Raw genomic sequence first — 25,547 nt, 5'->3', positions numbered from 1 at the left:
ACTGACTTTCCCATTTTCCTTTGGTTCTAGTAGGCTTGGGCAAGAAGTATGAAAGCTGTTCACTGAGGAGGCGAAAGCCCTGTCCTCAGAAGGCTTGCAAATTTAGAACTTCAGCCTCTTTGCATGTCAAAAAATAAAGGTTGTCCCAGAATGTTAGACTTCAAAGGATTTTAATGTTGGGAACATGGAAACTCAGAGAGGTTAAGAGACTTGTTCAAGGGCATACATCACTTAGGGATATCCCAGACCATAACTGAAGGCTTCCTGAGACTTTACTCTGATCCTACTGACTCAGTACCTCTGGAATACAATCACGTATTGATAATGTATTTTTTCTTCTTGGGCCATCATCGTCTCCTTAGGGGAAGAGTATATCCTGGCATGTGTGTATGCTCTGGAGAAGGCAATGGCACCCCACTCCAGTACTCTTGCTTGGAAAATCCCATGGATGGAGGAGCCTGGTAGGCTGCAGTCCATGGGGTCGCTAAGAGTAGGACCCGACTGAGCGACTTCACTTTCACCTTTCACTTTCATGCATTGGAGAAGGAAATGGCAACCCACTCCAGTGTTCTTGCCTGGAGAATCCCAGGGATGGCGGAGCCTGGTGGGCTGCCATCTAAGGGGTCACACAGAGTCGGACACGAGTGAAGCGACGTAGCAGCAGCAGTGTGTATGTTCAGTTGCTCAGTTGTGTCTGACTCTTTGCGACCATGAACTGTAGCCTGCCAGTCTCTTCTGTTCATGAAATTTTCCAGGCAAGCATACTCGAGTGGATTGCCATTTCTTACTCCAGGGGATCTTCTCGACCCAGGTACTGAACCTGTGTCTTGTGTCTGCTGCATTGGCAGGCAGATTCTTTACCACTGTGCCACCTGGAACAGCATAGCGAAGAACATTAAGTAGTGAGACCAGTGATGTAATATGATGAATTTAGAATCAGACTCCTGGCTTTGAATCCCTTACCTTTATAGATTGGCTGTGTGACCTCAGGCCAAATCCCTTAAACTTTGTTCAGTTTATCCCCCTGTAAAGTGAAGATTATATTTTCTTGCTTATAGAGTTATAGTTGGTTAAAAGTGATAATTCATGTCAGTCTCCTCATTACATGCAATGGACTTAAAAGATTATTGCTATTAATAAACATTTTAAAATCCTCTCTCAACCTGGACCAACCAGATTGACCGTTTGCCTCTTTCCTTTCCACTTTATGCTCCCAGTCACCGAAGGACCAGAACAAGACTCATCATCTCTGTGAAACTGAGTAGATTTTGGAGGCTGACAAACTGATTTTATTTCCTAGTCCCATTGCTTAGTGGTTAAGAAACCTCAGGTTCCTAATCTGTAAGACCCCTGACATCGTAGGTTGTTGTGAAGTTTGAAGATGATGATGTATATGAAGCATATAACAAATACCAATTCATCTTCATCAGTCCCTCCACCTTCCTTTCCATAACACTGGTTCATACTCCTCTCTCCTTTCCTGTCTCCATTCGTCTTTGTGTGATTTAGCCCTTCATGGTCTTTCTGTCCATAAGGGGTGATTCTGTTTCAAAGGCAGACTGTAAGTCCTAGAAAATAAGGACTTGCCTGATTGTCACTTCATGGAGCTGCCTAAGAATTAGAACGGAGAAGGCAATGGCACCCCACTCCAGTACTCTTGCTTAGAAAATCCCATGGATGGAGGAGCCTGTTAGGCTGCAATCCATGGGGTCGCTAAGAGTCAGACACGACTGAGCAACTTCACTTTCACTTTTCACTTTCATGCATTGGAGAAGGAAATGGCAGCTCACTCCAGTGTTCTTGCCTGGAGAATTCCAGGGACAGGGGAGCCTGGTGGGCTAACGTCTATGGGGTCGCACAGAGTCGGACACTACTGAAGTGACTTAGCATAGCAAGAATTAGAAACACTTTCCTGATCTCCCTTCTCTGGCTGTCTGGAGCCAGAGCATTCACTGGGACCATGATCTCTGGGACTGCCCTTAGCCCAGCAGTGCCAGCTCCAGACCTGGGGCCAAGCAAGCAACCAAGCCCATCCCCAGGAATAGCAGCTGGGTCTGCTACAGGAGAGGAGGGAGGCTGGAAGCTGATGCAGAGAAGGAGGGAGAGAGAAAGGCAGAAGCAGTTAGAGCTGAGATTGGAGGAGAAAAGCTGGAGGCTTATCTTGGTCCAACATAAACTAAGCAGTTACTGGCTTTGATCTTTCAAGTAACCCCCCAAAGCTATGCCTAGAAATACGTTTCCTGGTTTGTAGCTTTTTTTCTCCCTTTATTCTTCTTCGTGCCTTTCCTTTCTTCCCACCCCTTCTTGTCTGTCACTCCATTTCACTCGTGTATGCCACTTTAGCTGAAACAGGAGACCAGAGTCACTTACTGCAAGAACAGGAGAGCTACTGTAGGCATTTGGGGCATCAGCATTCCTGAACTGCCCCAGGAGACCTGGCCTGGCTGCTGATAAGAGCACTTTTCTAGGAAAAGAGGAGCTTGATCCTCTCACCAACTTTCTGATAATAACAATTACAATAAAGGCTAACACTTACCGAATACTTTTTATGAGCCCGGTATTAGGGCAGAGCATTTTACATGGGATATCTCTTTTCCTCTATCCACCAGTCCATGAGGTACAGCTGTCCCATTTTAAAGTTATATGCTGATGGTCACAAACTTGGTGGATCGCCATGATTCAGATACAGGTTCCTCTGCTTGTGGAGCTCATCCTGTTAATTACTCTGCTCCAGTTTCTCCTTTTCTAGATAGCTGCTTGACCTCTGTGTACTTAAATTTATTTTCCTATGAAATGGCAGTAATTACTTCCTAGAGTTACACTTCAGTGTAGCTCTTACAATGTACTGACAATGAAAAGTGGGATTAATTAATGATGATATTCTGTTAGTAATGAAATTTGGTTCTGGGGAGCCCAGATTGTGCTGAGGCTATCCATTTCAGAGGGATAGCAGGAGGACCACTGGGAAGGTAGTTCCATTAAATGAGTGTAAATCAGTACCAAGTTAGAAATCCTGGTTTTCTCCAGATCTACACACCTGGAACCTAGTGGAAAGGGAGTGAAGTTTGGAACTGACTGGAAGATTGCCCCAGATTAGGGAAAGAATTTACTTCATTTCAGTCACTCAAGAGCACTTGACTCTTTGTGACCCCATGGACTGCAGCATGCCAGGCTTCTCTGTCCCTCACCGACTGCCAGATCTTGCTCAAATTCATGTCCATCTAATCAATGACTTCATCCAACCATCTCATCCTCTGTTGTCCCCTTCTCCTCCTGCCTTCAATCTTTCCCAACAAAAAGGTCTTTTCCAGTAAGTCAGTTCTTTGCATAAGGTGGCCAAAGTACTGGAGCTTCAGCTTGAGCATTACTCCTTCCAATGAATATTCAGGAATGATTTCCTTTAGGATTGACCGGTTTGATCTTCTTGTAGTCCAAGGGACTCTCAAGAGTCTTCTCCCAACACCACTGTTCAAAAGCATCAGTTCTTCGGCACTCAGCTTTCTTTATGGTCCACCTCTCACATTCATACGTGACTACTGGAGAAACCATAGCTTTGACTAGACAGACGTTTGTTGACAAAGTAATGTCTGTGCTTTTTAATATGCTGTCTAGGTTGATCATAGCTTTCCTTCCAAGGATCAAGTGTCTTTTAATTTCATGGCTGCAGTCACCATCCACAGTGACTTTTGGAACCCAAGAAAATAAAGTCTGTCACTATTTCCATTGTTTCCCCATCTATTTCCCATGAAGTGATGGGACCAGATGCCATGATCTTAGTTTTTTGAATATTGAGTTTTAAACGAGCTTTTTCACTCTCTTCTTTCACTTTCATCAAGAGGATCTTCAGTTCCTCTTCACTTTATGCCATAAGGGTGATGTCATCTGCATATCTGAGGTTATTGATATTTCTCCTGGCAATCTTGATTCCAGCTTGTGCTTCTTCCAGCCCTGCATTTCTCATGACGTTCTCTGCATATAAGTTAAATGAGCAGGATGACAATATACAGCATTGATGTACTCCTTTCCCAATTTGGAACCAGTCTGTTGTTCCATGTCCAGTTCTAACTGTTGCTTCCTGACCTGCATACAGATTTCTCAGGAGGCAAGTAAGGTGGTCTGGTATTCCCATCTCTTTCAGAATTTTCCACAGGTTGTTGTGATGCACACAGTCAAAGGGTTTGGTGTAGTCAATAAAGCACAAGTAGATGTTTTTCTGGAACTCTCTTGCTTTTTTGATGACCCAACGGACATTGGCAATTTGATGTCTGGTTCCTCTGCATTTTCTAAATCCAGGTTGAACATCTGGAACTTCACAGTTCACATACTGTTGAAGCCTAGCTTAGAGAATTTTGAGTATTACTTTGCTGGTGTGTTAGATGAGTACAATTGTGCAGTAGTTTGAACATTCTTTGGGACTGGAATGAAAACTGACCTTTTCTAGTTCTGTGGCCACTGCTGAGTTTTCCAAATGTGCTGGCATATTGAGTGCAGCACTTTGACAGCATCATCTTTTAGGACTTGAAATAGCTCAGCTGCAACTCCACCACCTCCACTCGCTTTGTTCATAGTGATGCTTCCTAAGGCTCACTTGACTTCACATTCCAGGATGTCTGGCTCTAGGTGAGTGATCACATCATCGTGGTTATCTGGGTCATTAAGATCTTTTTTGTATAGTTCTTCTGTGTATTCTTGCCACTTTTTTTTTTTTAGTATCTTCTGCCTCTGTTAGGTCCATACTATTCTGTCCTTTATTGTGCCCATCTTTGCATGAAATGTTCCCTTGGTATCTCTAATTTTCTTGAAGAGATTTCTAGTCTTTCCCATTTTATTGTTTTCCTTTATTTGTTTGCATTGATCACTGAGGAAGGCTTTCTTATCTCTCCTTGCTATTCTTTGGAACTCTGTATTCAGATGGGTATCTCTTTCCTTTTCTCCTTTGCCTTTCACTTCTCTTCTTTTCTCAGCTATTTGTAAGGCCTCCTCAGACAGCCATTTTGCCTTTTTACATTTCTTTTTCTTGGGGATGATCTTGATTCCTGTCTCCTGTAATATGTCACGAACCTCCGTCCATAGTTCATCAGGCACTCTTATCAGATCTAGTGCCTTAAATCTATTTCTCACTTCCACTGTATTTGATAAGGGATTTGATTTAGGTCATACCTGAATGGTCTGTCAGAATGTGGTCCACTGGAGAAGGGAATGGCAAACCACTTCAGTTTTCTTGCCTTGAGAACCCCATGAACAGTATGAAAAGGCAAAATGATAGGGCACTGAAAGAGGAACTCCCCAGGTCGGTAGGTGCCCAATATGCTACTGAAGATCAGTGGAGAAATAGCTCCAGAAAGAATGAAGGGATGGAGCCAAAACAAAAACAATACCCAGTTATGGATGTGACTGGTGATAGAAGCAAGGTCCAATGCTGTAAAGAGCAATATTGCATAGGAACCTGGAATGTCAAGTCCATGAATCAAGGCAAATTGGAAGTGGTCAAACAAGAGATGGCAAGAGTGAACATCGACATTCTAGAAATCAGCGAACTAAAATGGACTGGAATGGGTGAATTTAACTCAGATGACCATTATATCTACTACTGCAGGCAGGAATCCCTCAGAAGAAATGGAGTAGCCATCATGGTCAACAAAAGAGTTCAAAATGCAGTCCTTGGATGCAATCTCAAAAACGACAGAATAATCTTTTTTCGTTTCCAAGGCAAACCATTTAATATCACAGTAATCCAAGTCTATGCCACAACCAATAACGCTGAAGAAGCTGGAGTTGAACGGTTCTATGAAGACCTAGAAGACCTTTTAGAACTAACACCCCAAAAAGATGTCCTTTTCATTATAGGGGGCTGGAATGCAAAAGTAGGAAGTCAAGAAGCACCTGGAGTAACAGGCAGATTTGGCCTTGGAATACGGAATGAAGCAGGGCAAAGACTAATAGAGTTTTGCCAAGAAAATGCACTGGTCATAGCAAACACACTCTTCCAACAACACAAGAGAAAACTCTACACATGGACATGACCAGCTCGTCAACACCGAAATCAGAATGATTATATTCTTTGCAGCCAAAGATTGAGAAGCTCTATACAGTCAACAAAAACAAGACCAGGAGCTGACTGTGGCTCAGATCATGAACTCCTTATTGCCAAATTCAGACTGAAATTGAAGAAAGTAGGGAAAACCACTAGACCATTCAGGTATGACCTAAATCAAATCCCTTATGATTATACAGTGGAAGTGAGAAATAGATTTAAGGGCCTAGATCTGATAGATAAAGTGCCTGATGAACTATGGACGGAGGTTGGTGACATTGTACAGGAGACAGGGATCAAGACCATCCCCATGGAAAAGAAATGCAAAAAAGCAAAATGGCTGTCTGGGGAGACCTTACAAATAGCTGTGAAGAGAAGTGAAAAAGCAAAGGAGAAAAGGAAAGATATAAGCATCTGAATACAGAGTTACAGAGAATAGCAAGAAGAGATAAGAAAGCCTTCCTCAGTGATCAATGCAAAGACATAGAGGAAAACAACAAAATGGGAAAGACTAGAGATCTCTTCAAGAAAATTAGAGATACCAAGGGAACATTTCATGCAAAGATGGGCTCGATAAAGGACACGAAATGGTATGGACCTAACAGAAGCAGAAGATATTAAGAAGAGGTGGCAAGAATACACAGAAGAACTATACAAAAAAGATCTTCATGACCCAGATAATCACGATGGTGTTATCACTCATCTAGAGCCAGACATCCTGGAATGTGAAGTCAAGTGTGCCTGAGAAAGCATCACTATGAACAAAGCTAGTGGAGGTGATGGAATTCCAGTTGAGCTATTTCAAATCCTGAAAGCTGATGCTGTGAAAGTGCTGTACTCAATATGCCAGCAAATTTGGAAAACTCAGCAGTGACCACAGGACTGGAAAAGGTCAGTTTCCATTCCAATCCCAAAGAAAGGCAATGCCAAAGAATGCTCAAACTACTGCACAATTGCACTCATGTCACATGCTAGTAAAGTAATGCTCAAAATTCTGCAAGCAAGGCTTCAGCAATATGTGAACTGTGAACTTCCAGATGTTCAAGCTGGTTTTAGAAAAGGCAGAGGAACCAGGTACCAAATTGCCAACATCCGCTGGATCATGGAAAAAGGAAGAGAGTTCCAGAAAAACATCTATTTCTGCTTTATTGACTATGCCAAAGCCTTTGACTGTGTGGATCACAATAAACTGGAAAATTCTGAAAGAGATAGGCATGCCAGACCACCTGACCTGCCTCTTGAGAAATGTGTATGCAGGTCAGGAAGCAACAGTTAGAACTGGACATGGAACAACAGCCTCGTTCCAAATAGGAAATGGAGTACGTCAAGGCTGTATATTGTCACCCTGCTTATTTAACTTATATGCAGAGTACATCGTGAGAAACGCTGGGCTAGATAAAGCACAAGCTGGAATCAAGATTGCCTGGAGAAATATCAGTAACCTCAGATATGCAGATGACACCACCCTTATGGCAGAAAGTGAAGAGGAACTAAAGAGCCTCTTGATGAAAGTGAAAGAGGAGAGTGAAAAAGTTGGCTTAAAGCTCAACATTCAGAAAACGAAGATCATGGCATCCAGTCCCATCACTTCATGGGAAATAGATGGGTAAACAATGTCAGACTTTATTTTTTTGGGTTCCAAAATCACTGCAGATGGTGATTGCAGCCATGAAATTAAAAGACGCTTGCTCCTTGGAAGAAAAATTATGACCAACCTAGATAGCATATTCAAAAGCAGAGACATTACTTTGCTAACAAAGGTCTGTCTAGTCAAGGCTATGGTTTTTCCTGTGGTCATGTATGGATGTGAGAGTTGGACTGTGAAGAAAGCTGAGCGCCGAAGAATTGATGCTTTTGAACTGTGGTGTTGGAGAAGACTCATGAGAGTCCCTTGGACTGCAAGGAGATCCAAACAGTCCATTCTGAAGGAGATCAACCCTGGGATTTCTTTGGAAGGAATGATACTAAAGCTGAAACTCCCAGTACTTTGGCCACCTCATGTGAAGAGTTGACTCATTGGAAAAGACTCTGATGCTGGGAGGGTTTGGAGGCAGGAGGAGAAGGGGATGACAGAGGATGAGATGGTTAGATGGCATCACTGATTTGATGGACCTGAGTCTGAGTGAACTCCGGGAGTTGGTGATGGACAGGGAGGCCTGGCGTGCTGCGATTCATGGGGTCGCAAAGAGTCAGACATGACTGAGCGATTGAACTGAACTGAATGGTCTAGTGGTTTTCCCCACTTTCTTCAATTTCAGTCTGAATTTGGCAATAAGGAGTTCATGATCTAAGCCACAGTCAGCTCCCGGTCTTGTTTTTGCTCAGTGTATAGTGCTCTCCATCTTCGCCTGCAAAGAATATAATCAGTCTGATTTTGGTATTGACCATATGGTCAATGAGTAGAGTCACCTCTTGTGTTGTTGGAAGAAAGTGTTTGCTAAGAACAATGCATTCTCCTGGCAAAACTCTTATCAGCCTTTGCCCTGGTTCGTTTTGTACTCCAAGACCAAACTTGCTTCTTTCTCCAGGGAAATCCTGACTTCCTACTTTTTCATTCCAGTCTCCTATGATGAAAAGGACATCTTTTTCTGGTGTTAGTTCTAGAAGTTCTTGTAAGTCATCATAGAACTGTTTAACTTTAGCTTCTTCGGCATTAGTGGTTGGGGAATAGACTTGGATTACTATGATATTGAATGGTTTGCCTTGGAAACGAACCGAGGTCATTCTGTTTTTGAGATTGGACCCAAGTACTGCCTTTCGGACTCTCTTGTTGACTGTGAGGGCTACTCCATTTCTTCTAAGGGATTTTTGCCCACAGTAGTAGATATAATGGTCATTTGAATTAAATTTGCCCATTCCTGTCCATTTTAATTCACTGATTACTGAAATGTCGATGTTCAAACCCTTGCCATCTCCTGTTTGACCACTTCCAATTTACCTTGATTCATGGACCTAACATTCCAGGTTCCTATGCATTACTGTTCTTTACAGCATCGGACTTGACTTCTATCACCAGTCACATCCACAGCTGGATACTGTTTTCACTTTGGCTTCGTCTTTTCATTCTTTCTGGAGTTACTTCTCCACTCTTCTCCAGTAGCATATTGGGCACCTACTGACCTGGGGAGTTCATCTTTCAGTGTCCATCTTTCTGCCTTTTCATGGGGTTCTCAAGGCAAGAATAATGAAGTAGTTTGCCATGCGCTTCTCCAGTGGACCACGTTTTGTTAAAACTCTCCACCATGACCCATCCATCTTGGGTGGCTCTACACGGCATAGCTCATAGTTTCATTGAGTTTAGAGATGGCTGTGGTCCAGGTGATCAGTTTGGTTAGTTTTCTGTGATTGTGGTTTTCATTCTGTCTGCCCTCTGATAAATAAGGATAAGAGGCTTATAGAAGGTTCCTCATGGGAAAGACTGACTATGGGGGAATCTGGGTCTTATTCTGATGGGCGGGACCATGCTAAGTAAATCTTTAATCCAGTTTTCTGTTGACGGGTGGGGCTGTTCCCTCCCAGTTGACTGAGGGCAAACTTGACCCATGCCTTCACAGGAGACTCTTTTCTCCTGGCTCTTAATGTACACAAGTTTTTGTTTGTGCCCTCCAAGAGTCTCCCCATTCCTGTTAAAGTACTGTAATCAAATCCCACTGGTCTCCAAAGTCAAATTCTTTGGGGGTTCTCAGTCCCTTTGTCAGTTCCCTAGGTGGGAAAATCTGTTGTGGGTCCTAGAACTTTCTTAACAGTGCAAGAATTTCTTTGATATAATTGTTCTGCAGTTAGGGACAGAAAGTGAGCAGCAATTCAGATATCCAGAGGGCACAGCAAATAGCCAGCTTGATTTTATTCACGATTATTCACAAGTCTTATCCTATGGAGAATCTGACCCCCTGTGTATTTCTGATTGGTGGTGCATTTGAGCAGGGTTAGTTCTGTAGTTCAAGAAACTGTTTTTGAGCGATACTCGTGTGCATGATGGAGAAGGAAATGGCACCCCACTCCAGTACTCTTGCGTGGAAAATCCCATGGACGGAGGAGCCTGGTAGGCTGCAGTCCATGGGGTCGCTAAAAGTCGGACACGACTAAGCGACTTCACTTTCACTTTTCAGTTTCCTGCATTGGAGAAGGAAATGGCAACCCACTCCAGTGTTCTTGCCTGGAGAATCCCAGGGACGGGGGAGCCTGGTGAGCTGCCGTCTGTGGGGTCACACAGAGTCGGACACGACTGAAGTGACTTAGCATTAGCATTAGCATGTGCCTGACTCAAGCATAGGCATCCTGTCCTGTCTGGGCGTGGGGAAGCAAGCCTAGACCCATTGTTCACATGGAACAAGCTGGGATTTCCATCAGGGTAAGCAGATACTACTTGGCTTTTAATAAAAGCTTTCCTCTGTGGAAGTCATAGTGCCAGGTACTCTTTATCAGTGTATCCTGACTGAATCCTTACAACTGCTCTATGAAGTAGGTACCGCTTTTCAGGTTGATGAAATTCAGGTTTTTGATCAGGGTCAAACAGCCGATAGCAGAGTTGGACTTAAAGAGCTAGAGCTTTTAGCCATGATGGGGTCCTGAAACATCACAGGTTTAAGGACTCTGGATTCTAGTCCCCAGCCTCTGGTGAGGCTGAGCCTGAGGGCATCTTGCCTGCCTGCTTCACGGTGGTATGGCTTGCTGGGGAGAGAGCAGTGGCTAGGACAGCATTCTTAGCTCTGGGCACAGACCATATGCTGTTCTTTTTCCAGTTGTTGTTGTTGTTTAGTCCCTAAGTCATGTCCGACTCTTTGCAATCCCATGGACCGGCTCCTCTGTCCTTCCCTGTCTCCCACAGTTTGCTCAAATCTATGTGCATTGAGTCAGTGATGCTGTCTAACCATCTCATCCTCTGCCACCCCTTTTTCCTCCTCTTCTCAATCTATCCCAGCAGCAGGGTCTTTTCCAGTGACTCAGCTCTTTTGTATCAGGTGGCCAATGTATTGGAGCTTAAGCCTCAGTCCATCCAATGAATATTCAGGGTTGGTTTCCTTTAGGTTGACTAGCTTGACCTCCTTGCAGTCCAGGGGATTCTTAAGAGTCTTCTTCAGCACAGTTCAAAAGCATGAATTCTTTGGCACTCAGCCTTCTTTATGGTCCAGTTCTCATATCTGTACATGACTACTAGAAAACTATAACTTTGACTGTATGGATCTTGTCAGCAGAATGATGTTTCTGCTTTTTAATATGTTGTCTAGGTTTGTCATAGCTTTCCAACCAAGAAGCAAGTGTCTTTTAATTCATGGCTGCAGTCACTGTCCACAGTGATTTTGGAGCCCACTAAAATAAAATCTGTCAGTTTCCATTTTTTCCCCATCTATTTGCCATGTAATGGTGTGACTAGATGCCATGATCTTAGTTTTTTGAATGTTGAGTTTTAAGCCAACCTTTTCACTCTTCTTTCACCCTCATCAAGAAGCTCTTTAGTTTCTTTTCACTTTCTGCCATTAGGGTGGTATCATCTGCATATCTGAGGTTGTTGGTATTTCTCCCACAAATCTTGATTCCAGCTTGTGATTCATTCACTTTGGCATTTTGCATGATGTACTCTGCATATAAGTTAAATAAGCAGCGTGACAGTATACAGCCTTGACATACTTCTTTCCCTATATGGAACCAGTTCATTGTTCATGTCCAGTTCTAGCTGTTGCTTCTCGACTTGCGCATGTTTGTTAGGAGACAGGTAAGGTGGTCTGGTACTCCCATCTCTTTAAGAATTGTCCAGTTTGTTGTGATCCACACAGTCAATGACTTTAGCACAATCAATGAAGTAAATTTTTTTTTGAATTCCCTTACTTTTCCTGTGATCCAGTAGATGTTGACAATTTGATCTCTGGGTCCTCTGCCTTTTCTAAAGCCAGCTTGTACATCTGGAATCTCTCGGTTCACATACTGCTGAAGCCTAGCTTGGAGAATTTTGAGCCTTACCTTGCTATGTGAAATGAATGCAATTGTGCCATAGTTTGAAATTTCTTTGGCATTGCCTTTTTTTGGGATTAGAATGAAAACTGACCTTTTCCAGTCCTGTGAACACTGCTGAGTTTTCCAAATTTGCTGACATATTGACTGTAGCACTTTAACAGCATCATCATTTAGGATTTTGCATAGGTCTGCTGGAATTGCATCACCTCCATAAGCTTTGTCCTGTGGATGGAGGAGCCTGGTAGGCTGCAGTCCATGGCGTTGCGAAGAGTCAGACATGACTGAGCGACTTCACTTTCACTTTTCACTTTCATGCATTGGAGAAGGAAATGGCAACCCACTCCAGTGTTCTTGCCTGGAGAATCCCAGGGACGGCAGAGCCTGGTGGGCTGCCATCTATGGGGTTGCACAGAATCGGACACGACTGAAGTGACGCAGCAGCAGCAGCAGCAGCATCATTAGCTGTGTTCTTAGTAATGCTTCCTAAGGTCCACTTGACTTCACATTCCAGGATGTCTGGCTCTAGGTAAGTGACTACACTCCTATCGTTGTGGTTATCTGAGTCATTAAGACCTTTCTTGTATAGTTCTGTGTATTTCCACCTCTTAATATCTTCTATTAGGTCCTTACTCCCATTCTTGGATGAAATGTTTCCCCTACTATCTGATTTTTTTGGAAGAGAAATTCTGTTTTTTAGAGAATCTTTCCCATCCTGTTGTTTTCCTCTATTTCTTTACACTTCATTTCAGAACAGCTTCTTATCTCTCCTTGCTTTTCTCTGGAACTCTGCATTCAGTTGGGTATATTTTTCCCTTTTCAGCTCCTCAGACAACCTCTTTGCCTTCTTGCATTTCTTTTTCCTTGGGGTGGTTTTGGTCACTGCCTCCTGTACATTATTATAAACCTCCATATATAGTTCTTTATGCACTCTGCCAGATCTAATCCCTTGAACCTATTCATCACCTTCACCATATAATCATAAGGGATTTGATTTAGGTCATACCTGAATGGTCTAGTAGTTTTCCTTACTTTCTTCAATTTAAGATTAAATTTTGCAATAAGGAGGTCATGATCTGAGCCACAGTCAGCTCCCAGTCTTGTTTTTGCTGACTGTATAGAGCTTCTCCATCTTCAGCTGCAAAGAATATAATCAATCTGATTTCAGTAGTGATCATTTGGTGATGTCCATGTGTAGAGTCATCTCTTGTGTTGTTGGAAAAGAGTGTTTGCTGTGACCAGTGTGTTCTCTTGGCAAAACTCTGTTAGCCTTTGCCCTGCTTCATTTTGTTCTTCAAGGCCAAACTTGCTTGCTACTGCAGGTTTCTCTTGATTTCCAACTTTTGCATTCCATTTCCCATGACGAAAAGGACATCGTTTTTGCTGTTAGTTCTACAAGGTCTTGTAGATCTTTATAGTCAACTTCAGCTTCTCCAGCATCACTGGTTGAGGCAAAGTCATGTTGAGTGGTTTGCCTTGGAAAGAAACCGAGGTCACTGTATTGTTGACTGTGAGGGCTACTCCATTTCTTTTTGGAAAGGAACCGAGGTCACTGTTTTGTTGACTGTGAGGGCCACCTTATTTCTTCTAAGGGATTCTTGCCCACAGTAGTAGATATAATGGTTCCCCGAATTAAATTCACCTATTTCTGTCCACTTTAGTTCACTGATTCCTAAAATGATATTCACTCCTGCCATCTCCTATTGATCGTGTCCAATTTCCTTGATTCATGGACCTAACATTCCAGGTTTCTATGCAATACCACCAGACACATCCACAGTTGAGTGTCGTTTCCGGTTTGGCTCAGCCAGTTCATTCTTTCTGGAGGTATTAATAATTGCCCTTTCTTCTTCCCCCATAGTATATTGGACACCTTCCAACCTGGGGTGCTCATCTTCCAGTATTATGTGTTTTGCTTTTGCATATTGCTCATGGGGTTTTCATGGCAAGCATACTCCTGTGTTTTGCCGTTCCCTCCTCCAGTGGATGACATTTTGTCAGTACACTTCACTATGACCCGCCCGTCTTGGGTGGCCCTGCACAGCATGGCTTATAGCTTCATTGCATTACAAAGCCCCTTCACCAAGACCATGCTGTGATCTATGAAGGGGTTTCTGATACAGGTGTTAAGCAGTCTAGCTTAGTGGTTAAATTGAAAGTGAAAGTTGGCTCAGTGGTGTTTGTTTGCAACCCCATGGACTATACAGTAGAAGTCCATGGAATTCTCCAGGCCAGCCTTTCCCTTCTGCAGGGGATCTTCCCAACCCAGGCGAACCCAGGTCTCCTGCATTATGCATGAATTCTTGACCAGCTGAGCCACAAGGAAAGCCCAAGAGTATTGGAGTGGGTAGGCTATCCCTTTTCCAGTGGATCTTCTTGACCCAGGAATTGAACTGGGGTCTCCTGCATTGCTGGCAAATTCTGTACCAGCTGAGCTATCAGGGGTTTTTCAAGTCAGACATAATCAGGTTCTTCTTGTGATCCTGGGTAATCTTCTTTGCACCCCAACTTTCCTATCTTTGAATGGAATTGTCATAAGCATATATGAGTTTTATTGTCCATAAAGTGCTTTGTATAAATGCTCTTACTAGGAATTAGCCAACAGCTACTGTGTTCAGAGAAGCAGGCAACTTTAAAACACTTGAAGTGTGGCCATCCTGTGACACAGGGCTGAGCCCCTGATTGAACCTGAGAAATCTCTTGGTGCAGAACTGTTTCCCAAAGAAAGAGGTAGACAGTAAAGAAGGGAGCCCAGGGAGCCCATTAGGTAATCAGGGGACCACACTCACCATCAGATCTGTAACTGGCTTGAGACTATCACTTGCTTCAAAGGAAAGGACTGGAATGGAAGGAAGGGATCCAGCCTTCTGGCACTTTCTGACTAATCATCTGTCTAAATTGATTTCCCACTCCTTTTTTTCTTTTTATCTTTTGGGTATGTAAAATGCCTTCAGGTTTCAGCTGGTTCTGCTGTGTCAGGTCATCAAAGATGCTCTCATGTGGAGGGCTTGTAAATGGGTAAATGGATTAGAACCTCTTTGGTAGGTCCATCTGTTCTGTCCCTACTTGAAGGCCTTGGCACCAGGATTTGGAGGAAGCTGGTATAATATAGCATCTGTCCAATGGGAGCAGAGGTGAGTGGCCTATGGTAGGTGAGTCAGTCAGAAACCAGGAAATCTTCTTATCGTGCCAGATACCTGGGCTTTCCTCAGCAGCAAGAACTGAGCAGCAAAATCTGGTGAGTCAGCATGTCTGGGAATTAGAGTTGCCAGTCTGTGAGCGTGTGGAATTTGTGTAAGTTTGGGCCTTTTGTTTCTTTCAGCATTTCAGTCTTAGAAACACAGATCTGGAAACCAGAACGTCCATGTGGTATAGTGCTGTTTATTTTGGATAATTTGGCTTGAACAGGTTGCTTCTCATGTATTCTGGTCTTCCAAGAATTAACACCCTTGCCTTTAAAAATTTTAATAAGTTGCACTATGAATTACTAGCTATGCTCTAAAAGCATAAAAAGGCTTCAAAAAACTTACTTGGGTCTGTCATTTTCCACACCAAAACCCTTCTGAAGGGGCTACAGTGTGATTTTGAAACCTAAGTGAAACTGCAAATCCATAAAGGGCATGTATAGTCATGTCTGTCATTTATTCTTTTTGAAGGTGGAGAATGGGACACACCCTGATACAATGTGATTCCAATTAACACAGGAACGATTATGGTCTTCACTTTAAACTTGTACACTCAGAACATACCCTTAGAATTACTTTTGAAAATAACTCTGATTTTATGCAAGTACTATTTGGAGGAAGTAAAGTTCTTTAGCTAAAGTTTAAAGCTTCAACTTTCCATTAAAATACCCTTTTACCCTACTGCCAGTCTCATTAGAGCTTTGAATTTGGATTGTGAAGGTCCATGACTCTAGAGCTGGTGAGACATGGGTCTGACATTGATTTGGTCCACTTCCCTGCTATACTTCCAAGTTTCTATTAACATAATTTCAGAGGCTGCAATTATTATGCTCTGCTGTGCTGTGCTTAGTCACTCAGTCGTGTCCAACTCTTTGCAACCCCATGGACTGTAGCTTGCCAGGCTCCTCTGTCCTTGGGGATTCTCCAGGCAAGAATACTGGAGTGGTTTGCCATGCTCTTCTCCAGGGGATCTTCCCAACCCATAAATTGCACCCAGGTATCCTGCATTGGTGGCTCAGACAGATGGATTCTTTACTGTCTGAGCCACCAGGGAAGCCCAAGAATACCAGAGCAAGTAGGCTGTCCCTTCTCAAGGGGATCTTCCTGAGCCAGGAATTGAACTGGGGTCTCCTGCATTGCAGGCAGATTCTTTAGTTAGCAAAATTTTACAAGCACTAAATTTTAGATGGATCTTCTAGTAGCCTAGTTGAAGGTAAGAATGAGTCTAAGTAGATAAAGTGTCTCCAGAGAAATCACCTCCTTCCTAGCCAAGAAATTTCTAGCAATCTTCCTATAAAACACTTTTTAGTTAAAAATAAGTAAATCACTATGATGTTATGTATTAGTGCAGACTTCTTTTTCATCTAGCTGTTATCCTATCATTTAGAGATTGTATTTGGGTAAATCAGCCCTTCTTTTAAAATGGAGACACCTTCTTAGAAGACTAAGCCTGCATTTAAGCCTTTAGGGCATTCACATTTAGTGTGAACTTGACTTTCCTTCTACATTCTACCTTTCTGAGAGGGGTATTTAGAAAAGAAGCTCAGCGACTGGGACCCTTGGCATGGAATACAGTCCTGGTGGATGGCGCCCATAGGTGGATAGAGTAAGGGTGGAGAAAGGGCTTGCACATTCTTTACCTCATCTTTAGGGCATTATGAAACTATATATAGTTATTTGGGATGTGACCACTCTTTCTCCCTGTTCATCCTACTTAAAAAGAAAATCTGAGAATTTTGACATAAGAGACTAGAAGATGAACCTTTTATTTGTACCTTTGGTGTTAACACAGGTTCAAATAACTTTCTTATGTGATGGCAAATTTGCAAGACAAATTTCCTTTGGAATATTTCTGGCAAACCCATAGTCTTCCTGATGCATTCTGCACATGAATTCTTTGTGATCTATGTTACCTTAAGAATTTTAGGAATTTCCATTATTGGTTCTCCATGTGTGTCCTAGCCACTGCATTTCCAAGGTGAAGGTATAGGCTTGTGAGGAAGGTGATGGTGAACTTGGGGTATTTCCACTAGTTCATGGTTGGCTCATTGCAAGAATGGTGTTGCACTGTGCAGTTCCTGGAGGAGAGCTTGCGTACTCTGTCTTCCTGTTCGGTGGTGATTGGTCTTTAATTTTCTTCTAGGTTGGCTGGCTCCTCTGGCTGATGGCATGTTGAGGCACATGGGCCAGTGGCAACGAGGGCATCCAATCCAGAGAGGGCCGCTCTAGAGGCCAGGCCACCAGCATCATGGGCCAGTGTGTCACCAAGTGTAAGAATCCCTCATCAACTCTGGGTAGCAAGAATGGAGACCGTGATCCCAGCAGCAAGTCACATGGTAGGCGGAGTGCAAGCCACCGTGAGGAACAGCTGCCAACCTGTGGCAAGCCAGGTGGAGATATCCTTGTCAATGGGACCAAAAAGGCAGAGGCTGCTCCTGAGGCCTGCCAGCTGCCAACATCCTCTGGAGATGCTGGGAGGGAGCCCAAGTCAAATGCCGAGGAGTCGTCTTTGCAGAGGTTGGAAGAACTGTTCAGGCGCTATAAGGATGAACGGGAGGATGCAATTTTGGAGGAAGGCATGGAGCGCTTTTGCAATGATCTATGTGTGGACCCCACGGAATTTCGAGTGCTGCTTTTGGCTTGGAAGTTCCAGGCTGCTACCATGTGCAAATTCACCAGGTTAGTCACAAATACTTGGTGTCACCAGGTGAACAGAGGAGGAAAGAGAGCACCACTGAGCAGTGGTGCCCAGCTAGGATAGAAGTGGGCACCAACAATCCTTGCCTGAAGTTATAAATCCATGTTGCCAAGCTGCTGTCCCACCCCACTGCTATTTCAGACTTTTTTCTTTCACTCCTTTGTCAGTTCACTTACTTCCTTACTCAGTGTTTATTGTGCACCTATCATGTGTCAGGCATTGAGTGCCACTGGGGATGTGCTTGGGAGAAGGCAGTGGCACCCCACTCCAGTACTCTTGCCTGGAAAATCCCATGGACGGAGGAGCCTGGTAGGCTGCTGTCCATGGGGTCGCTAAGAGTCGGACACGACTGAGCGACTTCACTTTCACTTTTCACTTTCATGCATTGGAGAAGGAAATGGCAACCCACTCCAGTGTTCTTGCCTGGAGAATCCCAGGGACGGGGGAGCCTGGTGGGCTGCAGTCCATGGGGTCACACAGACCCCATTGCTCTCCGAACGATACCCTTAGTCACCCTATGTGCCAATAAGGACAACTGGCCCCGGTTATCAGCTAGTGCGTGCATGCACAGTCACTCAGTCATGTCCAACTCTTTGTGACCCTGTGGACCATAGCCTGCCAGGCTCTTCTGTCTGTGGTATTTTCTGGGTAAGAATACTGGAGTGTGTTGCCATTTTCTCCTCCAGGGGATCTTCCCAACCCAGGGATCGAACCCATATCTCCTGCGTTGGCAGGCTGATTCTTTACCACTGAGCCACCTGGGAAGTCCTGTCAACCCGTAGTTGTGTCCACTGTTATCATCATGCATCCTGATAGAGATTATTTGTGGGAGACAACATGGCAGGGTCACTGCAAGGTATGGTTTGCAGAGCACTGGATTATAAGAAAGAAGAATTGACTTTGAGAACCCCTCTATAAAACTTTTAGTCCCTGGGTAGGTTACTCACAGACCTCAGATGTTATATCTTCAGAACATACAGAATCTCAAAGCACATGATCAGTGTGAGACCATGTTGTAAGCCAGAAGTGTTATATATAGATGTTAAAAAATACACATACAATTTTTGCTTTTTAGTAACAGAACTTTGATTTCTGGTGGCAGTTTCCCCAGGTTCATCCAGAATCTTTGGACTCCAAAAATTTTCCTTGGCAGTAACCAAAAATATTCCAAAACCAAACAACCCCTATAGAATCAAAAGGAAAACAGGAAGACTCCCTCGCCATCTCCAAGGAATGTCTACAGCTTAATCACTGTTGCAGAATGAGAAATGGCATGGAGCAGGAGACTTTGAGTTTAGCTTTAGAAAGATGAATAGATGAATGAATGAACTGTTACCAGCAGCCTACCATGTGCTTGGCACTATCTAGAAGTTGACTTAAACCCTACGAAGTAAGGTAGTATTCTCACCATTTGGCAGATGAAATAGGATTGCAATTAGTAGAGGAGTTGGAGTTCAAATCCCGACAGCCTCATAGTTATGCTCTTATGATACTATATCGCCTCTCAGTAAATGATATCATTTGCAATTATTAATTGTGCCCCTCCTTCCTGTTGCAGGAAGGAATTTTTTGACGGCTGCAAAGCAATAAGTGCAGACAGCATTGATGGGATCTGTGCACGGTTCCCTAGCCTCTTAACAGAAGCCAAACAAGAGGATAAATTCAAGGATCTCTACCGGTTTACATTTCAGTTTGGCCTGGACTCTGAAGAAGGGCAGCGGTCACTGCATCGAGAAATAGCCATTGCCCTGTGGAAACTCGTCTTTACCCAGAACAATCCTCCGGTATTGGACCAGTGGCTAAACTTCCTAACAGAGAACCCCTCGGGGATCAAGGGCATCTCCAGGGACACTTGGAATATGTTCCTTAACTTCACTCAGGTGATTGGCCCTGACCTCAGCAACTACAGCGAAGATGAGGCCTGGCCAAGTCTCTTCGATACCTTTGTGGAGTGGGAAATGGAGCGAAGGAAAAGAGAAGGGGAAGGGAGAGGCGCACTCAGCTCAGGGCCCGAGGGCTTGTGTCCCGAGGAGCAGACTTAGTGGCTCTGTCTCAGGAGCAGCAGCAAGGATCTGCCTGCTGCCCTGCAGTCAACCAAGGAATTGGACCTTTCTGAAAATTACTGAAGATCCGGATATTTTCTACTTTACACCTTTCTCTGCCTTGTATCTGAAAGGGCTCTAAAATGCTGTATCATGTTTTAGGCACTTTCTTCACTTTTGGTTATTTTGGTTATTTCCCTTTTTTGGGGAGGGGTCCCCCAAAATATTTGAACCTGGCTACATGTTGTATATCTTTTTTTTTTTTTTGAAGCCTTCAGATAGAATAAGCCTGCCACTTCTTGCACAAATTAGATTTTTTTTTTTTTGGTGGGGGAGGGTGTAGAGCAGGTAGTAGGAATGGGAGTTAGGTTGAATTATCATTATAAAATGATAGTGCCAGATCTCAGTTTTGCATATTCTTGTTTTTCAGGGCAGGTCTGTACTGTGTGTAGTGCTGTTTACATGGTTGGATTTAGGTTGTAATAATTACTTTTAAAGATTTACAGAGTTGAATTTTGAATTAGCAGTGTTAACTGTTAACCACATTGCATTAATTCCCAGGCGATTTAAGGTTCTTGGAGAGCCAGGGCTGGCCAAGAGCATTTGTAGTCTGGTGACGACCCCCTTTTAAGCTAATTTATCTGAAACTCTTTATTTTTCTCACTTCTTGCTCATTCCTTCTTTGACCTATTGCATTTCATGTTGAGTTTATCCATCAACATGCTGCGCCTGTCAGTCAAGTGAGCAGTTTTGTTAGAACACATTGTACTGAGAACCACTTAAGCATTGAATGCAGAGAAAGCAGCGCTACCTCAGTTTTGCTGGAAGTAGACTTTGATAGTTTTCTTTCTTTGATGAATTTTCTGTATTTTCATGTTGTAAGTGGAAATACGTTTTGTTTTTTTTTTTCATTTGCTTTGGAGCCAAAGTTTCTGTTCCTGGTGGTCGGAAAACTGTGCCTGCCGGCCAACTGACTTGAAGGAAAACTGTGGTATGGAGCTCTGCTTGAATTTTTTTTTTTTTTTTTTCTTGAGTATCATCAGCTTACTTGTCTGGCAAGTGCAGGAGCCTGGGGTTGACCTGAACTCTGCCAAACAAATACATAAGTGTATTTAATAGTTAAACTTGTGCCCTTTCCCTTCTTGCTGCACCCGTGTTGTCACTTAACCCCCAGAAGTTATTTATTTTCTTCTTTGTTAATGTCAGGCTTATTTGGGGTAATGTGATGACTATTTAGGTTTACATGACCCTCCTCACCTTTTCCTACCCCCAAATATGTATATATACATATATATGTATATATTTTACCTATATAATATATATATATATATACACATATATGTATCTATATTCCTTTGTTTCTTTGCCTGCTAAAACTAGCTATAAAAGGGAGCTGCCTTCAATATACAAAGTATAAGAGTGTCAGGGAGAATCATAATGAAGGCTTTTGAATCTGAATTTAGATCATTTTCATTAAAGATGAATTTTCTCAGTCCTTTCCTCACAAGAGGGAGTCCCAGTTCCCTAGACACCTCCACTGCTTGCTCTGTAAGGCCAGCTTTGGCTAAACTGCCACACAGAAGCTGACTGGTCCTACCTGGTTTTAGTAGAGGGTCCTCTTATTTTTCCATTAAAAAAAAAAAATGTCCTCGTAAAACTGTACTGGAAGGATGGATGGCAGGAACTTGTACCGTTCAGCTTCCAATACTTTGGAACAGATTGAAAAGGGAATTTTTAAATAAAAATTTATAAAAATATTTATACTCTTGAGGCAGTGAGAGTTTGTCTATTAAATATTTGGAGTTTTTCTCCCTCAACTTACCCCCCATCTCCCTCCCAGGTATATGTTTCTTAGCCTGGGCAGGAATTGCTTATTTTGAGTTCTTTTATTACTAACCTATGGCTCTGGGCTCCCATCTTTACAAAGATGATTTAAGGAGTTTCTGCAATGTTTTTGTAAAATTGGTATTGACATAGGGAACATATATATATATTTTTTAATCTGAACCCTGAGAGTTGCCCCTTTTACAGGGCTGGATGGGAAACTAAAGTCAGCCACAGTAGTTAACAATACTGCTGGAAAGCTGATGGGTCCCAGTCCAGATATCTGGCTTTGTTCTAGCCTAAGACACAGGAACCTTGTAGACAGTTTCTGAGGGTCTTAGCATGTTCTGTGGGCTCAGTTGAAGTCAAGGTACCTAGGCTGAGGTATTGAGACTGCCATCTCATCCAGTCAATTTACAACCCCATTTTTCCTCAGTTCTGGATTGGGCAGAGGTTAAGGTTGAAACCTTAACCTAGCAAGCTGCTTCTAGCCAGGTAAGGCTTTTTCTGTCTCAGATCAGAAGGGTGTATGGCAAGGACACAAAATGCTGAGTATCCTAAAGACTCTGGGGGAACTGGATTCCTTCCCCAGCCTATAAGAAAGCATTCCATGCATTAGGTGTGTTATGATGGATTTTTAAAAAAACACTCAGCTTCCTTATCAACAAAAGAGCCATTTAAATATTTTTGGTTATATATTTAATGGTCTGTTTGTTAACAAATGCGAATTAGAAACCTGAAAAGGGAATGGTTAGGGAGGGACTTAGTTTCCTTCCAAGTTTGAGTCTTTGATGCAAGGAATTCAAGCTTAAGCAGTCACGTGGACCAATGCTTGACTTTTTCGTGGCTATAGGAAAAGCAGTTTTCTGCAGAGGGATCCAAGATGGGAGTGTGTGTGTGTAGGGTTTGCAGTTACACTTCTGGGAAATGAGAGGTTCCTGTTCCTCTTCACCTACAGATGGGTTTGCTGCTTAATGAGTGAGCAGTAATTGTGTTGAAGAGGTCAATGCATGCCCCTCAGGTAAGCCAGTGCACACTTCACTTTAAACAATAGGATACCAGAGTGGTATGGTGGTGGTGTGGTCAGGGGCAGGATGTGGATGCCATTTTGAAAACAGGCAAATACCAGAGTGACTACAACAAACGGAGTGTGTTGGGAGGTTGTTTTTTGGCAGCAGTTTTGTGTGTGAGCTTCTATGGTATTTCTTTAGCAATTGATTAGAAAGCAATATGAGATGAATTGTGCTTTACCGGTTGCTCTTCCCCTGTACCTGCCAAATGTGACTGTATCACTCTTACCCCTGCCTCCTGTGATGACACTTTGCTGTACTTAGGCTAGTTGTCTCAGCAGTTCTCCCTGCCACATGTGCTCACGTGTGAGTTTGGGTCAAGATTCCATTTCTACCCTTCTGGTAAGAAAAAAAAGTCTAGAGCTACGTAGAGATCCAAATTTCAGCCAAGCCCTCAGGTTCAAGGAAATCCAACAGAAAATGTACAAGGCAGTGTTTTCAATATTAAACTTTGCTAAGGAAGGCACAAACTAGCCTTCCTGGAGAGGAAGAAAGGATTAAGCCTCACATTTATTAGTGGGTCTTAAAACAGTATGGATTTCCCAAGGACTGGTGGTAAAATTCGGTCCTCAGTGTTGGAGCCTGCAGGGTGTGGGACTCCATAGTTCATGTGATGGCTGCAATATAGTATACTATACCAAACTGTATTAAATAGTGATGGGAAATTACTTAGATAAGGATCTGGTATAAAAGTTTAACCAGACAAACCAAAACATCTGTGTTTTGGGCCAAGTTTGGTTTGCATTTAAAGTCAAGTCTTCAGTGCAGTGAGCCCCAAAGGTATAAAGGCTGGAAGAAAGCTGCTGCTAGGTTTGTTTTGCTGTAGTAGCCCACTTTGCCACTCTTCTTGTGTGTCTGGTTAGTGATGACCTGAACATCTTGTTAACTGCGTAACTGACAAAGGTCTTCCCTGGGGGACTCAGCAGTATCTTGTTTAAATGTGTGCGTGTGTGCTAATTGACTTCAGTCATATCCGACTCTGTGTGGCCCTGTGGACTATAGCCAGCCAGGCTCCTCTGTCCATGGGATTCTCCAGGCAAGAATACTGGAGTGGGTTGCCATGCTCTCATCCAGGAGATCTTCCCAACCCAGGGATTGAACCAGCGTCTCTTATGTCTCCTGCATTGGCAGGTGGATTCTTTACCACTAGCACTACCTGGGAAGCTTTTGTTTAAACAAGATGGACTAAAAGGACTATTAAGTCATTAAAGTGTTAATTGGGACTCATTTGAGAACATGTAACATTGATCCTCCTCTTACTCCACAGTTTTCTGAATCATATAGAGGGGTTTCCCGCCCACTCCCCATTCAGAGTTTACACCTTTGTTAAGCTGTAATCATTAGCATTTATCCAGGTTAACCTTGACTAGCACTGCCTTACATTGAGGATCTGCAGGTGTTTTTCCTCACTGAAAAACAAAATTGAGTAACCATCAGATTCTGTTTCTGATTCAGGTGCTGGAGTTTATCACATCCTTCTCCCTATTCCTCTCTTTGAAAACTGAGCCTGCTCTTCTACCACCCACCTTCCCTACAACTTTCAGCATAAATCTTGCATATTGCCAAAGGAAGCCATTCAGCAGCTGCTGTGGTTTTTTCCCCCAACGCATTTATTCTGGGAGAAGTGTCTTCCTTCTGACCCTGGTCCTAGCCCCTTGAGTCTGTTATTAATTGCTCTTACCTGTTGCACTAATGAATATGATTCTAGGTTTCAAAGGAGGGATTTGAAGCAATAGGCAAATGGGGCTTGGATAAACTGGTCCTACAAATAAGATACCCTGCCTTATCCCGCTGAGGTGATGAGTCCACTGCTCATGTGACCCTCCACCTTTGTGGATTCCTCTTGGTTTGTGACCAGCGTGTCTGTTTCTTGAAGTTGTACAAACTTGTTGACAAAAGTCAATATTTTGATTTGTATTCTCTGCACTGTTGCACTCTCCAAATGGCTCCTTGAATATTTTTATTAACTTGTTACACACATTATTGTCTACTTTTTTATTTGGAAGGTAACCTGCTGTTGGACTTAATAAATTTGTTTACTTGACTAATGACAGTTCTGCAAGAAACAAAAAACAACCCCCCAAACAAAAAATATCTGTGACTTCATTCTGGGGTGAGCTTTACCCACCAGGAGCCTCTTCCAACATAATGGATGGCAGATCCTGTGCTTTGGAAAACCGTCCAGATCATACAGGATCCCCAGCTACAAAAACGGATGTTGATCTCCCACTCACCAAGCTTAACGGCTTTTCAAGTCCCAGTACTTATAGGCAAGAAGCAAATGCGTCCTCACAGGGCCACTACCTAACAGTCTTACCTTATCAACTGATGTGGATTCCCATGAAGAATAAAAAGTGAATTAGAACTCTTTAATAGTTGGCTCCTAATATCTACTAGGTTGGCAGTGATTAAGGCAAGGAGGCAAGCTGAAAACTGTCAGGTGCTACTGTTCTGTGATCTTTGGCAAATTAGTGAAATTCTGAGTTTCCTTTTAGTCATCTGTAAAATCAAGAGACTATTATTTTTATCAATGTTAGGATTTAAAAGAACATCCATGATTATTAAGCACCTAAGACACAAAAGTTTAAGGTTTCCAAAGGCTGTTAGGTAATGCAGGGAATCCAGATAATAGGAGGATTGGAATGGTCACATATGACCTTTCAAAAGTCACTGCCTTTCTTGGGGACTCAACTTCGCTATGCCATATTGGTAGGATGGTGGGCTTAGAATAACATAGTCCCTAAT

The 25,547-nt window shown here is 43.0% G+C and overlaps 2 protein-coding genes across 2 annotated transcripts in view; one reads left to right on the top strand and one right to left on the bottom strand.

Moving 5' to 3' along the window:
• Positions 1-925: 925 nt before the first annotated feature.
• The window catches only part of REXO5 (RNA exonuclease 5), an 89,574-nt gene continuing 64,952 nt past the window's right edge, over positions 926-25,547 (bottom strand). Inside the window, exon 20 of the mRNA XM_070779181.1 lies at positions 926-20,995. Within this exon, the coding sequence (XP_070635282.1) occupies positions 20,953-20,995 (43 nt within the window). The 3' untranslated portion in view covers positions 926-20,952. The remainder of the gene's footprint in view (positions 20,996-25,547) is intronic.
• On the top strand, positions 17,417-25,175 carry DCUN1D3 (defective in cullin neddylation 1 domain containing 3). Its single transcript, XM_019987703.2, has 2 exons — positions 17,417-17,847; positions 19,425-25,175. The coding sequence occupies exons 1-2, from the start codon at positions 17,417-17,419 to the stop codon at positions 19,906-19,908; spliced, it is 915 nt and encodes a 304-aa protein (XP_019843262.2). The 3' UTR covers positions 19,909-25,175.

Source organism: Bos indicus, chromosome 25, assembly GCF_029378745.1.
Source record: "Bos indicus isolate NIAB-ARS_2022 breed Sahiwal x Tharparkar chromosome 25, NIAB-ARS_B.indTharparkar_mat_pri_1.0, whole genome shotgun sequence".
Taxonomy (NCBI): domain Eukaryota; kingdom Metazoa; phylum Chordata; class Mammalia; order Artiodactyla; family Bovidae; genus Bos; species Bos indicus.
Note: the sequence above shows the minus strand (reverse complement) of the source record. Positions and strands in the feature narration are given on the sequence as shown.